A 14,056-nucleotide genomic window follows, 5' to 3' on the forward strand; every position below is an offset into this window, starting at 1 on the left:
CAAAGGATTTCATTATATATATAAATCTGCTAAAATTGATTTAACCAATTCCTTACTAAAATATACAAATATATTAGAAGACTTTTCAGACAGTGAAACTACTTTATATGGTACTATAATGGTAGGTATACATCATTACACATTTGTCAAAACCCATAGGATGTACAACACAAAGAGTGAATTCTAATATAAGCTACAGACTGTAGGTGATAATGATGCGTTAATGCAGGTCCTTCAGTTGTACAAATGTACCACTCTGGTGTGAAATGTTGATAGTGGGGAGGCCGTGCATATGTGAAGGTAGCCGGGGGGTGGCATATGGGAAGTCTCTGTATCTTCTGCTCAATTTTGCTGTGAACCTGAAACTGCTCTAAAAAATGAAGTCATATTTTGATGAGCACCTTTCTATATAAAATTGTTTGCACATTTCTGACTATTTCCTTAAAATAAATTCCAGTAAGTGGCATTGCCTAGTAAAAGGGTACATTCATTTAACAACGTGTTTGTGTTACCAAATTGCCCTCTAGAAAGTTTTTCGTAACTTATACTCCTATTAAGAGAGTACGCTTGAGTTGATTTTTGATCCCTGACTCAACACTGCCCATATTGTGTTTCACTCTACAACTCCATTTACCCCATCATCAAAACAGTGCTGTAAAAACATTATTGGATGTTTCTGTCAACAACATTCCTGTTTTCTTAACCACAATATTGTACCAAGTCATTCTGTCTTTTGATTACAGCTAGCTGCATCTCTGAGAAAATGTATGCCATGCTAATTTGTCTTTATTTAAAATTTCAAAGAAATTCCCACATGGATCCCAGATGTTGAGCATTTAATACAAGAAGGTGTTTCCTCATTATACAAATATGGTATGTGTCCAAAATATTGGCATTGTTTAGTTTATGAATCACTTAAAATAACGACATCACAAGAAAACAATGGTTCACGTGTGAGTCATAAATTAAACAATGCCAATTTTTTGATGTGCACCACATTCGTATAATAAGGAAGGAAACACCTTCTTGGATTAAATGGTCAACATCTGGAATCCATGTGAGGGCTTTAAAAAATTAGGGCCACATTTTCTTAAATTATAGTGTGGAAAGAAATACAAAATGGAGGCAATATTTGTAAAATTTCCCTGCCCCAAACACTCTTGCAAGTAGCGCATCACTTAATTGATACAAAACCTTAAGTCAAAGCAATTTAAGTCAAATTCTGTTACAGGGATGCCTAAGTTTTTTGTTTTTGTTTTTCTAGATCTTTTGTTGTAATACTGTAGAATACAGGTGTAGTGGGTTGAAGAGTGGTTCCACAAAAGATGTGTCCATGTCCTAACTCCTGGAACCTATAAATGTGACCTCATTTGTAAAAGGGCCTTTGCAGATACAATTAGGTTAAGGATGTTGAGATAGAATTATCTTGGACTTGGAGTCAGCTCTAAAACCAGTGACAGGGGTCATTATAAGAGAAAGGCAGAGGAAAATTTCTGACACAGACACAAAGGAAAGAAGACCATATGAGTCAGAGATAGAGGTTGGAGTCCTACATCCCAACCCAAAGAACTCCTAGAGCCACTAGAAGCAGGAGACGGTAGCTTACTAAAATCTTCCGAGGGACCATGACTTTGCTGACATCTTGATTTTGGATTTTGGGCCTCCACAACGGTGAGAGAATAGATTTCTGCTGTCTTAAGTCCTACGGTTTGTGGTAATCTATTATGGCTGCCCTAGGAAACTCCAATGGAAACTCATAGTCATAGGGTTAGCTACACATTGTGAATTAATTATAATACTTTAGTTTATCCAAATTTTATGTGCACTTTAGTTTATTCAAAGTTTTTGTCTTTTGATTAGCATCAAACACTTGGTGATTCTACTTTGGGTTTTTTTTTAAGATTTTATTTATTTATTCATTCATGAGACACACACAGAGAGAGAGAGAGAGAGAGAGAGAGAGAAGAGAGAGAGAGAGAGAGGCAGGGACACAGGCAGAGGGAGAAGCAGGCTCCATGCAGGGAGCCCGACATGGGACTTGATCCCAGGTCTCTAGGATCATGCCCTGGCTGAAGGCGGCGCTAAATCACTGAGCCACCTGGGCTGCCCTCTACTTTGGGTTTAAATAACACCAAAGGTTCCTTTTAACCTCAGAATGTTCTGATCCCAAAGGCTCTCCTCGTAATTTCTGTTATTCAAGCAACTTTGAGAGAATGTCCATAGAGTTGTGGGAACTGGGGAACTCTGGACGAACTAGGCAAAGCAGCCTTATCATCTCAGCCTTCAAAATGATGGGTGCCAGATACCCAACAGTTTGCCTGACTTCTGCCCACACTGTGGGCAGTGAAACATACTTGAAAAAGCTAAAATGATATATTGGTGTGCCTGTAAAGCACAATTAAAGAGAGGTACAACATTGCCCTACATTAGTATGTTGGCTGCTAGCAATGTATTGAGATCCAAGCGCGTATACTCCCTGAGACTTTGGATGGAGTATGCTTTGATAAAGTATGAGTGACTTTTTTGGAAGAGGTTCTTCACTTGGTACAGGAGCCCCATGATCATTCTTTCCACAACCTGCCAAGCCCCAGCCCATCCCTTCGTCAACCTCAAGAAGTGCAGGAGTTAATAATTGGAAATTATATATCCATCATAAATAGTTTCAACATTTATTTAATGGCATGGGGAAATGTTCTCTGTAAAAAGCTGAGTTTAAAAAATGAGGATAAACTGGATACATATTATGATCCAAATTTGTTTAGTCGCACACACCTTTATATGTACATACATTCAAAGTGAAAATCTTTCACAGAAGAGCTAAATTGGCTATCTCCCAATGGTGGACTTATACATGAATTTTTGTTAGCTGTATTTTCAAGTGTGTTTCTTCATAATGAGCATGCATAATTCTTACAACCAAATATAACAATGTAATGGAACCCAATTAATAGCTGGAAGGTAAGAACCATCTTTGTGGGGCTAGTATGACACTCTTAAGGTAGTTGCTTATTAGAGAGATAGTTTATAAATGATATAAATTAATTCTGCACAACTTTCCTTATATATTCAAAAATACTCATCATCCTGATTTCCCCTCACCTGTGCTATTTGCTTTTCCTTTATCGTTCCCACCCACCACATGTACAGGTTGATCTGAGACTGAGAAGGTAGAAAGATAAAAGTAGAGGGTGGGATGCACTATGAACAAAAGAATAATGAATTCTTCCCTTGGGCTCTGACTCCTCTTGGGACCAATGTGGCCTGCATGGAGTAGAGAGAGAAAACCAACAATGCCAAATAGCTTGTATTTTTCTGAATGGTGGAACACTTAATAAACTTCGCCCCACCCCGCAACTGCAAATGGAGAGATAGGGGTTTTGGAGGATGTTAGATTAGTCTTTGCTCCAAATTTACTAGATTCAGTTGGCAACAGCATGGAATACATCAAAAGATGTTTGGCCAAAAGACTCATTCTAAGTTTCTTGAGGGCAAGGAGCACTTTCTCCCTCATATTTGTTTACACAGAGCCTAGGACAGTGCCTCACACAGAGGACCCAATCAATGTTGAAATCCAGAAAGAAAAAATACTTTTGTGGATTTCCGATGACTACAGAGTCAGTGTCTAACAAGCTTGTGAACACAATGGAATGAGCTGTATTAAAGACAAACAGAGCTTGAAGAATTCACTGGTTATCAGGGAATAGGTCATGGAACACACTGGGTAGGGTGTAGCTTTAAAAAAACTGCATCAGAATGTAGAATGAAGGGGCCAGAAAGGACATGGATGGCATGAACGAGGATACTTACTTATGACTTTATATTTGAAAAGAGAAAAACATGTATAATGAATGATTCTCACAAGGTGGAGTGGGGGGCGTGGCTGATGAAGAGAATGTATGAAGTACATGCCCAAATCTGAGCACATACCCCAAACTGGATGGAAGGTATGGCATGTTCTCATGTATGGATTTTTAAGGTTTGTGAACCATTGGACTAAGCACTTGGTTTCCCCCATTCAGCCCACTTCACCACTAAGAAAATAGAATTGCCTTTTCAATATCAATAGTCATGGCCTTCATTGTGTCCAGATCCAGTGATCATTCCTAACCTGCTATGTAATTCCAACCTTTTATATTTAGCTTTATAAAATAATAATCTTTGTAAAAGCTAGACGATGGTGCTAAACCAGTTTTTCTTCCCATTTGCCTAATCTGCATGTGACCATGTCTCCTAAAAATTTTAAAATCCTTTCACCTCTAGGCTTCTCTAGTTCTGGTGCTTGTCTGGAAAGCAGGTAACAAATATACTAATATGTGACCACTTGGAGAAAAGCAATCTGCATCTAGAGAACAGAGGAAAATGAGTTTTTTAGGTGGAGGGAGGTGGAGGAGGTGGAGAGCACAAATTAAGAGAGAAGGGAGACCCTTGTCAATCAGAATATCAAACTCAGGAGTTCTCTCAAGTAATTCAGGTAAGTGAAGGCAAGGTGAAGGCACAACAGGCATACGTATGTGCACCAAGTATATGGGTTTATGTGGGTCTCCTAAGGATCCCTAATAAACTCATCTAGAGCTTACTTTTCCTAAGCTTTAATGCATTCCAAAGTAGAAACCAATTAAAAGATTTGTATATTTGAACATCAGGCCAACCTTACAGAGAGAAGCCTCTGCTGAACTCAGATGTTGGGGTAAAACCCTGGGGGAAGATCATTTAAGCAACAATTAGCCCACATCTAAAACCTAGTTTATCAGGTGGCCATGAAGCAGGATGCTCTCATTTGATCTTCAAGTTATTCTCAAGAAACATTAAGCATAGATAAGCACTTCAAAATTTTTAGCTGTGAGTGATAAAAAAAAAAAAATAGTTTCATTTCATTTAAACACTCCTCTGGGACTATTCTCTATAGAGGCTTCATAGTTGAAGGCTTTTGCAATTCTTTTACTTTCCCTAAACTTCAAAGTTAATAGAGAAGAGAGCACTAGAAAGAAAACTATTCCCCAAGTAAGAGATCATAAAATGCAATATGCTTCTGAATTTCTTTAATAAATCTTACTGCAATCCCCAAAATGTATGTCTTACAATCATTCCATAGCTGGTGAATACACTGTACAGTGGTATGCACTCTGTATGGTTGGCATATAAGACTTGAAACTTGATGGCCAGGGTCCAAAACCCTAATGACCTTGGGCCATCACCCTAAGCACACTGCCTTAGTCCCTTGTCTGGGTAAGAGGACTCCTGACAGTAACAGAGGGGATCCTACCTCCTAGGGCTACCGTCATGAGGACTGTCATGAATTAATTCACCCTAAAGGCTTAGCACAGTCTCTAGCACATAGAAAGGACCCGATAAATGTAGGTTAGGTTAACATTATACAAAGAAAAGAAACAATACTATAAATCATTTTAAGACAGGTTTAAAATTTTAAGTTGTCAGCAGATCCCTGCTCCTCCTTCCCACAGAGAAACTGAGACCAGTTTCTTCTGAGAGAACTTTCAAGTAAAACATCTCGTGATAAAGACACTGGCTAGCATACCTCAATTCAAATCACATTCAGACAAAATAATGTCCTGATGCTACCTAAAACTGTTGTCCTCTGAGATACCATCTCTAAACCCTAGAGCCCTGAAGTCTATAACTAGGAATGTAAGCAAATTAGAAGCCACTCTCTTTATGCAGCTTTCTCACTAACAAAATTCCACATCATGAACTTCTAATAATGTTTCTTGTCCACAGATTAATAATAACCTAGTTCAAAACCACATCATTTCCTTTTTCTGCCTCATTTCCTTCAAAGTGAAACATAATTTTTTCTTGGACCTGGAATAAAAATTTCTAGATTAACTAAGCAAATCGTTACCAGAAATGCAATACTATAATACTACTATTTCAGGATACTCAAAGCACACAAAACATCTGTGTGGTGCTTGTTAATATATAAAAATAACCTAATATATAGCGCGTATACCACCTAAGTGGAAAATTGAGTCTATAACTAGAAGTGCAAACAGAAATCCACTATAGATTCCATCAGTATTGTGTTTTGAAGTCCAGTTGGGAACATTTTAGGAACTGTGACACTTCTTTAAGTCTTGGCCGGAGGTCACAAACTGCTTGGCACGGATGTTTCATTTGCCCAACACAGTATTTTTTAAATTATTACCTCGAATATTTTTAGGTGGGCCATGCCCTCTATTTACTGACAGGCCCTTAGAGGCATTTTATTTTGCAAACCTTGATTAAGGCCCATCCTTACAGAGAAGAGATCAAAAGATAATCATTAGCTAAATGGGTACCTCCCTCAGTGTGTCCTGATGAAGTCCAGAGACTTGGGAAATTAAGAGTTCTAAGAGTTTCATTCCAAAATTTTTCTAGTTCTCTTGTTGGATTACTCTTAAGTATATATTTTCAGTGTATTTAACAGTGGCTCATTCGATTAGGATAGCTGAGCTGAGCTGAGTTGTTAAAGTTCATTTCTAGCTGGATACTGGAAGAAACCAGAAAATAGGGAATTTTTAAAAACACGTACATTTTTCTAAAAAAATTAATAACAGTTGGTCAATAGTTGGTTTTTCCTCATATAAAAGGAAATGAACTTGCTCGATGCCATATGTAAGGAGGAAGTAGTTCCTACTAATGTATTTCAATGAATATTTATATATATACACACACACAGAGACACACACATCACATATATACACATACACTCAGAGCAGGGACTGAGCCACCTATAACTCTCATTCTTTTCAGTTCCTTCATACTTTCTGGGAGATTCTATCCCACTTACAAATTAAGCCTGAGTCTGGGAGCCAAACAAGAGAGCACTGGAGAGGGTTTCCTAAAGCATTAGTTCATGCATCACTCCAAAGGCATTACGTTTTAGGCACTGATGAGGCACGAGCTAGCTGGCTTTAGAGTCCAAATGTTATTAGTTAAGCGTCCTTTTAAATTAACATAGAGGAAGGCTTCCATTCAGACAGCCCCAGTAAGTACACCCTTGTCTCCAGCTTCTTCAGAACACAAATACAAGGCACCCTGCAGTGACTTCGCTTCTGGGGGCGCTGCCCCTGAACTCTCCTGGATGAGTCTTTCTGAAGATTCTGGTGAATTCTCCCTCCATCTTGGACTTGAGTGCTGCTGGGAGACTTCCCAGAGTGAAGGACACGGAGAAGAGAACCCCAGAGCGGACCGTGAGAGGGGATCCTCTTGAAGGCCTACTTCCTGGACACACCTGTTGGAAAGCACTTCCTTCTCTTTGGAATTGCGCCATTTCATTCTTCGGTTCTGAAACCAAATCTTCACCTGTTGACAAAATAATTGGACAAGATGATCACTTAGTCCACATTACTCCACTTCAGCACCGTAAACTAGAATCTCTCCTCAAATGCCTTCTATGAAATACCTTATTGCGAGAGCCAGCCCAGCAAAGTCCCAATGGCTTTTCACTGGGCTCCTTCCAGACTATCTGAGCCATTACTTTAGTACAACATCCCCAGACTCATGAAACAAAACGACTGTGATAAATTGGTTATGTCCTGCAAGTCTGACATCTTTCAAAACTGATTTAATGCTCGACAGTTTAGAACATCATTTAGTCCATGTTAAATTATTTAAACAAAAGAAATGTTATCGTCTAGTAATAGTGTTTACTTTGTGCCAGGTGTCGGGCCATGCATGCTGTGTGGATTACATAATTTGTTCGTCACAACTGCAAGACGTTCTCATTGCACGTGTATGAAAACGGAGGTTCAGAGCAATAAATCAGTTCAAGGTCACACAACCTAGTAAGATGGAAGCGCTTAGAATAGAATCCATGACTGTCCCACTCCAGTGCCCAGGCTCTTACAACATTCAGATTTCATTAGGAACTTCTGGGAAACTAAATTAAGAATCCATTTGATAACACTTTGATAAATTCCAGGCTTCAAACAGTTTCCAAGTTTGATTACTCCTACGATTTGTCAAACTTGAAGAATGAGGCTCAATAAATAAAGATCAATCATAATTAAGCCAAAAGCACTTAGGAGGGTGGTTTCTAATTTGAGCCATACTTCGCCCCACCCCACCAATGCCTGTCTTTATTACTAACTCCCCCTTTATCTACTGTATAGTCAACTATTCCTGATCAGAAACCTCACAACTGGTTTCCTGAGATCTTAAAAGCCAATCACATCATTTTCCTAAGCATTACACTGCATCTTTACATGAATGATTTAGTGGATTTCTATTTTTAAAACAAAAAAAACCTACAAAGTTTTTACCTAAAAAAATAATAATAATAATTAAAGTGATACCAACCAAGTGTTTCTCCCTATGAAGGAAAAAATTCTGAGATGATTCTTCCAGATTGGCAAAACAATTTCTTCATTCTTTTAACTTGACTGGCAATTTCAAAATGGCTGCAAAGAACCTGACCCAGGCAAGTTGAGTCCAAAAGACTACCATCTCAGTTGCAATCCTGTGGTTAAGGCTTTTCATAAGAAAATAGCACTAATGTGTACATACCAGAACATTTGGTTCTATTCATGAACTCATTTACTATTTGCAGTGGGCATTTACTCCTAGAAAGGCTGCCAAGTATTTCTAGTGGGTTTTCACTAAGACATTTATTTGTGCCCACTGGTGATTCTTTCTGTTGTCATCACATTCATTATTTTCTTCTTTCCTTAGCTTTTCTATAGGTGTAGTATTTTTTCTGAGTGATAGCTCAATGAAAAAGATCATTAAGGAAGTTTCTTCACAATCAACAGTATTGGAACAAATGTACGTATTTGGGGAAAACCATAAATTAAAATTTCTACCTCTCAACAAATACAAAAACAAATTCCAAATGGATTAAAGAGCTAACCACAAAAACAAAACTATAAAAGTTCTAGAAAATACTATAAGAGTTTTCCATTATAGTTTTGGAGAGATGAATGCTTTTTTTAAGCATTGACACAAAACACTAAGGCCACAAAAGAAAAAATAGAGCTGAAAACATAAAAATGAGAAATTTCCGTGTAAAGACACCACAAACATAAGAAAAAGCCACAAACTACTGAAAAGAATTAAAAGAAAAGAAAAGAATTAAAAGCAGAGATTTGAAAAGGTATTTGTGCATCCGTGTTCATAGCATTATTCACAATAGCCAAAAAGTAAAAGCAACCAAAGTGTCGGCTGATGGGTGAATGCATAAATAAAATGCGGTATATACAAACAATGGAATATTATTCAGCATTAAAAAGTTAGGAAATTCTGACACCTGCTATAATATGGATGAACCTTGAAGACACTATGCTAAATGAAAGAAACCAATCACATAAAGACAAATACAAATGATTCCATTCATTTGTCAATTGTAGGGACAGGAAGTGGTGGTTGCCATAGGCTGGGGAGAGGGAAGAATGGGGAGCCACTATTCAATGGATACAGAGTTTCAGTTCTACAAGATAAAGGAAGTTCTGGAGATGGATGGTAGCCATGGTTGCTCAGCAGTGTGAATGTACTTCCCGTCACTAAATTGTACCCTTAAAAAAGGTTAAAATGGCGTATTTTATGTTATACGTATTTTACCACAATAAAAAAAAAAAACCCTCAAACTTGAAGAGTTTGCAATGGTTGTAACAGAAAAATGTTACTAACCATAATATTCCAAATATTTTGATAACAGCTAAAATAATTGCTACAAGAAATATGAATAATAGCCAAAAGGTGGGAGCAATCTGAACACCCATCATCAGAATGGGTAAACTGTGGTATCCCGTATAACGGAATACTACACGGCAAGGAGTACAGAAAAGCTACTGCTACATGCAACCACATGAATGAATCTCACAAACATAATGGTAAGGCAAAGAAGCCAGATATACCAAAGAATCTGTACTACTGATTCTATTTATATATAGTAGAAAAATAGGCAAAACTAATCTATGCTGTTAGAAGTCAGGCTAGTGGGTAGTCTTGGAAGTAGGTGGCAGTAACCTGGAGGGAATAGGCAGGGGCTACTCCCTGGTCAGAAGGCTCTACTGCTTGAGCTGTGTGTTGGTTACACAGGTGGTTTAGACTCTCCTTCAGAAAGTCAAGATACATGTAGAATAGATCCCGTTTTTATTTGAAAACGTATATACACAATTGTGGGTCTCAGTTCTGGGTCCCTGTTATATAATAGGAAAAATCAACCACCATAGGGTCATTGTGAGGATAAATGACATGGAATATAAGGACACATGGCAGTCACGGTGCAAGTGTTCCTGCTACTATATACTTGTCATATACAACACGCATTTACATCTATTTTAAAGATAATACATAGTAGACATCAAATAAATGCAAACAGGAGCCATTTGTAAGGGACAGGATTAACTAAGGAGTTGGACTGGAAGGGGAGACGAGTTTTCATTTTTAACTTGACCAATTTCCTCTTTGTTTGAGTTTACCATAGTAAATACCATGCGTTAATTGTGTAATTAGATGTATATGCAAATAAGAAAATGTGAAATTACTTCTGAGATGTTCACCAAATTCAGTAACATAAAAAGCTGTCATTCCTCAAGGCACTTGAATTTTAAAAACAATACAATCAACTATGTAAAACTATGCACCTGTGAATACGAACAGGCAGCTAACACACAAAATAGGAAAATAGTATGTTTTCTTGGAATGGCCAGATTATGCTCATCCCCTCCTAGATATTCTCTGACGTGCTAGCTGAGTTCTCTTTCCAATGTGCTATCAGAGATGTTCACATCGGGGGGGGCACCTGGGTGACTTAGTGGTTGAGCATCTGCCTTTGGCTCAGGTTGTGATCCCAGGGTTCTGGGATCGAGTCTCCCATCAGGTTCCCCACAGGGAGCCTGCTTCTCCCTCTGCCTATGTCTCTGCCTCTCTCTCTTTGTCTCTCATGAATGAATAGATGAATAAAATCTTTTTTTTAAAAAAAGGAAAAAAAAAGAAGATGTCCACACTGTCTCAGAGCATTGTCAGATCACACATAGCCAATTTTCCTCTTTTAACACCTCCTTCAGGTTCTGACTCAACAAGAGGCCCCCTGCAACCTCCCAACATTTTCTGCACATTTTCTCCCCTCCAACTCTGAAAGTTTTTTTTTGTTTTTTTTTTTTTAAATCCATACCAGTGAGATTCAGGCCAATCCTACTGAGCCCCTGTGCAGCCTTAGTGAGGTCCAACAATATCTCTAGGGATGAGACCATTTCCTCACTAGACTTCCCAGGGACAGAAGGACCAGTCATGGATGTTAACATAAAACTCCACAGAGATACATAACTTTGAGGATCACTGACCTCGCTCTTTTATTTGGCAGCATATCTAACCCACCAGGTGACGTCTCCTATGTCATTATCTTATATTATGATCTAACCATTCATGAGTTTGTTTTGTTTTCTCAGTTGCTCCTATAAATTCCTGGGTGCCAAGAGCGTATCTTAATCAGTACTTAATCAACACCCTCTCTCACTGCCTCCATAGCCCTGCATCTTGCACACAACAGACCAATAAGATATAACTACTGATTTATCTCATATATGCAAAATCGCTCTATGACATAGATAGAATTCCTATATTTGTCTCTGTTTAAGTGAGAAACTGAGGTGCGGATCAGTCAATTAAGGTTAGGGACTCATTAGTACTACACAATGAGGAAAGCACAGACTGGCTGATTTAGGCCAATTATCCTCTATCACACTAGGTACTGCTTTCTACAGCTAGAAAAAGTTGGGGGGGGGGCGGTGAGAACAGATCATTTCCCTAGGGAAAGGAAGCAAGGTTAAGGAGAGTTTCATCCAAAAATAACTAGTTTAATAAAATCCAAAGTTAGAAACCAGGTCATCTGTATTGAGGGAAGAACAGTACAGCATAGTAGTTTACACAGAGCCTCTGCTAGCCCTTCAATGCCTTTATGCGAACTCAAAATACCCAAGTGGATGTTGCCTTGCACCAGGAAAGCAGTTTGGCAAGCAAAGTACCAGCTACATTTCAGTTGCTGCCATGCCTCTTAGACAAGTGCCCTTGTGCAGTGCATAACCTGCACAACTATACATGATAGCACCAGGTTAGGTGAAACACAAACTTCAGAGTCACCCCCCAGGCCGCCTGGGGTGAGAGCACAGCTCCAAGGCAGCTTCACTACATGATATCAGACTCATGCTTAATTCTCTACACTTTCTCAACCGGAAAGTGAAGATGATTATAGTGCTTGTTTCATGTGATTATAAAACGATTAATAGTAAAATACCAGTACCTTAATGTGTAAGAAAAGTTTGTAAGTGTTGCAAATACGAAACTACTTTACTCTACTTGACATAAGTCCAGAGTGCAGAGTAGTGAGATCTATTTAGGGGTATTTATGAGTCATGCATTTATGATTGGATTTTGGATTGGAAATGAAGAAAAAGACAGGAAAATTGGTTCCTGCTCTTGTAGAATATTATGTATTCTACTTCTCTGAAACCAGAGCAACCAATTAATGATGTAAATGCCACATCCTTAGTGTTTCTCTTCATTTGGGAAGAATTAATCATGCAAAAGCCTAGACCTCTCAGAGAAGGGACCTCTTTCCAAACAGGAATTGTGACATATATTTCTACCCACTAAACAACCGTGAAAATCATTTCAGTAACACTTTAGGGTCCAGCACCATACCTAGTACAACAGATATTTGCCAAACGCATGGATTTCATTGTATTCCTTCAGAAATCAGGAGCAGTGAACATCTTCCTGCTTATTAGTACCTGTGATTCCTTTAGTCCCAAGCTGATGGCAAGTTTCTTTCGGTCTGTTTTGCTGATGTATTTCTGCTTCTGAAACATTTTCTCCAGAGCCTTTCTCTGATCCTCAGAAAAAACAGCTCTTCTCAAAATACCCCTCCGAGCTTTGGAGTTAGAGTCCTGTGTCAGGAGAGGCAGCACACTCTCTTCTCCTAGAGGGGAAGACAGGTAATAAGCCCAGTTAGTTTCAGCGATGAAAAGTCAGTCTGAAAAAAAAAAGAAAAGAAAAGTCAGTCTGTCTTTCCCAGGACAGTATCCTCCTCCTCTGTACCATTGTCAAATCATCTCATCTCTGAACTCTGCACACTTAGAGCAGTGCTTCTTCCAGGGTTTTGATCATAGATTCCATTGAGAATCCAATAAATACTCTTTGCCCCCCAATGAGAAAAAAAGCACATATATGCTCGGCCTCCCAATTGGGGTGCCACGTTAGAAAGGCCCCGGTCCCAGGTTACAAAAGCTCAAATTCAGAACAAATAGTAGGTGGTTTAAACACTCCATTTTTTCTCTAATTCTTCATTTATTTACTCATTCATCTTTTCTCTCAACAAAGTTTTGAACTCTTACCCTATTCCAGGCACTCTGCTCAATGCTACACATTGAGAAACAAGACAAATATGTTTTATTATATGCATTACCCATAAGATTTAGTGGAAGACACTTATTGAACTAGCATCACAAGTGTAAGGATATATTCCAAAGGAGACTGTGTGCACAAAACAAGGATCTGATCTTAATCAGGGATTTTCAGGGAAAGCTTGCAAGAGGAGTTAGAGATGTTCAACCTGAGAAGGGAGGTTTGGAAGATCCTCAAACACTACCACTCCCCAATCCAGTTCATCAACTCCTACTTTTTCTGCCTTTTGTGGCTAGCACAACTAGTTCCCACCCTCTGAGAGTTTCACTCATCATTCACCATTCATTCATATATCCATTCATTCATTTATCCAATTCATTCATTCATCCAACCAGCCACTCACCCATGCATTCATGCATCCATTCGTTCAGCTTCCCAGTTGTGGTGGGAAGAATTATGGCCTTCCCAGAGATGCCTATGTGGATATGTTCCCCAGAACCTAGAAATATTTTATATTATATGACAAGGGGGAATTAAGGTTGCAAATGGAATTACAGTTGCTAACTAGCTGACCCTGAGATTAGAAGAGAATCCTGGGGTACCCCAGGTGGACTCAATGTAATCACAAGGGTCATTATGAGTGGAAAAGGGAGGAAGAAAGGAAATCACAGGAAAGAGAGGTTTACTCCCTCTGATGCTACACTTCTTGCTTTGA

At 38.7% G+C, this 14,056-nt stretch overlaps 1 protein-coding gene across 1 annotated transcript in view; it reads right to left on the reverse strand.

The window, feature by feature from the left end:
• Positions 1–2,648: 2,648 nt before the first annotated feature.
• Positions 2,649–14,056, reverse strand: part of DBX2 (developing brain homeobox 2) — a 37,963-nt gene continuing 26,555 nt past the window's right edge. Inside the window, exons 3-4 of the mRNA XM_038577413.1 lie at positions 12,729–12,916; positions 2,649–7,302 (exon numbers count right to left, since the gene is read on the reverse strand). Of these exons, the coding sequence (XP_038433341.1) occupies positions 6,973–7,302; positions 12,729–12,916 (518 nt within the window). The 3' untranslated portion in view covers positions 2,649–6,972. The remainder of the gene's footprint in view (positions 7,303–12,728; positions 12,917–14,056) is intronic.

This window comes from Canis lupus, chromosome 27, assembly GCF_011100685.1.
Source record: "Canis lupus familiaris isolate Mischka breed German Shepherd chromosome 27, alternate assembly UU_Cfam_GSD_1.0, whole genome shotgun sequence".
Classification (NCBI taxonomy): domain Eukaryota; kingdom Metazoa; phylum Chordata; class Mammalia; order Carnivora; family Canidae; genus Canis; species Canis lupus.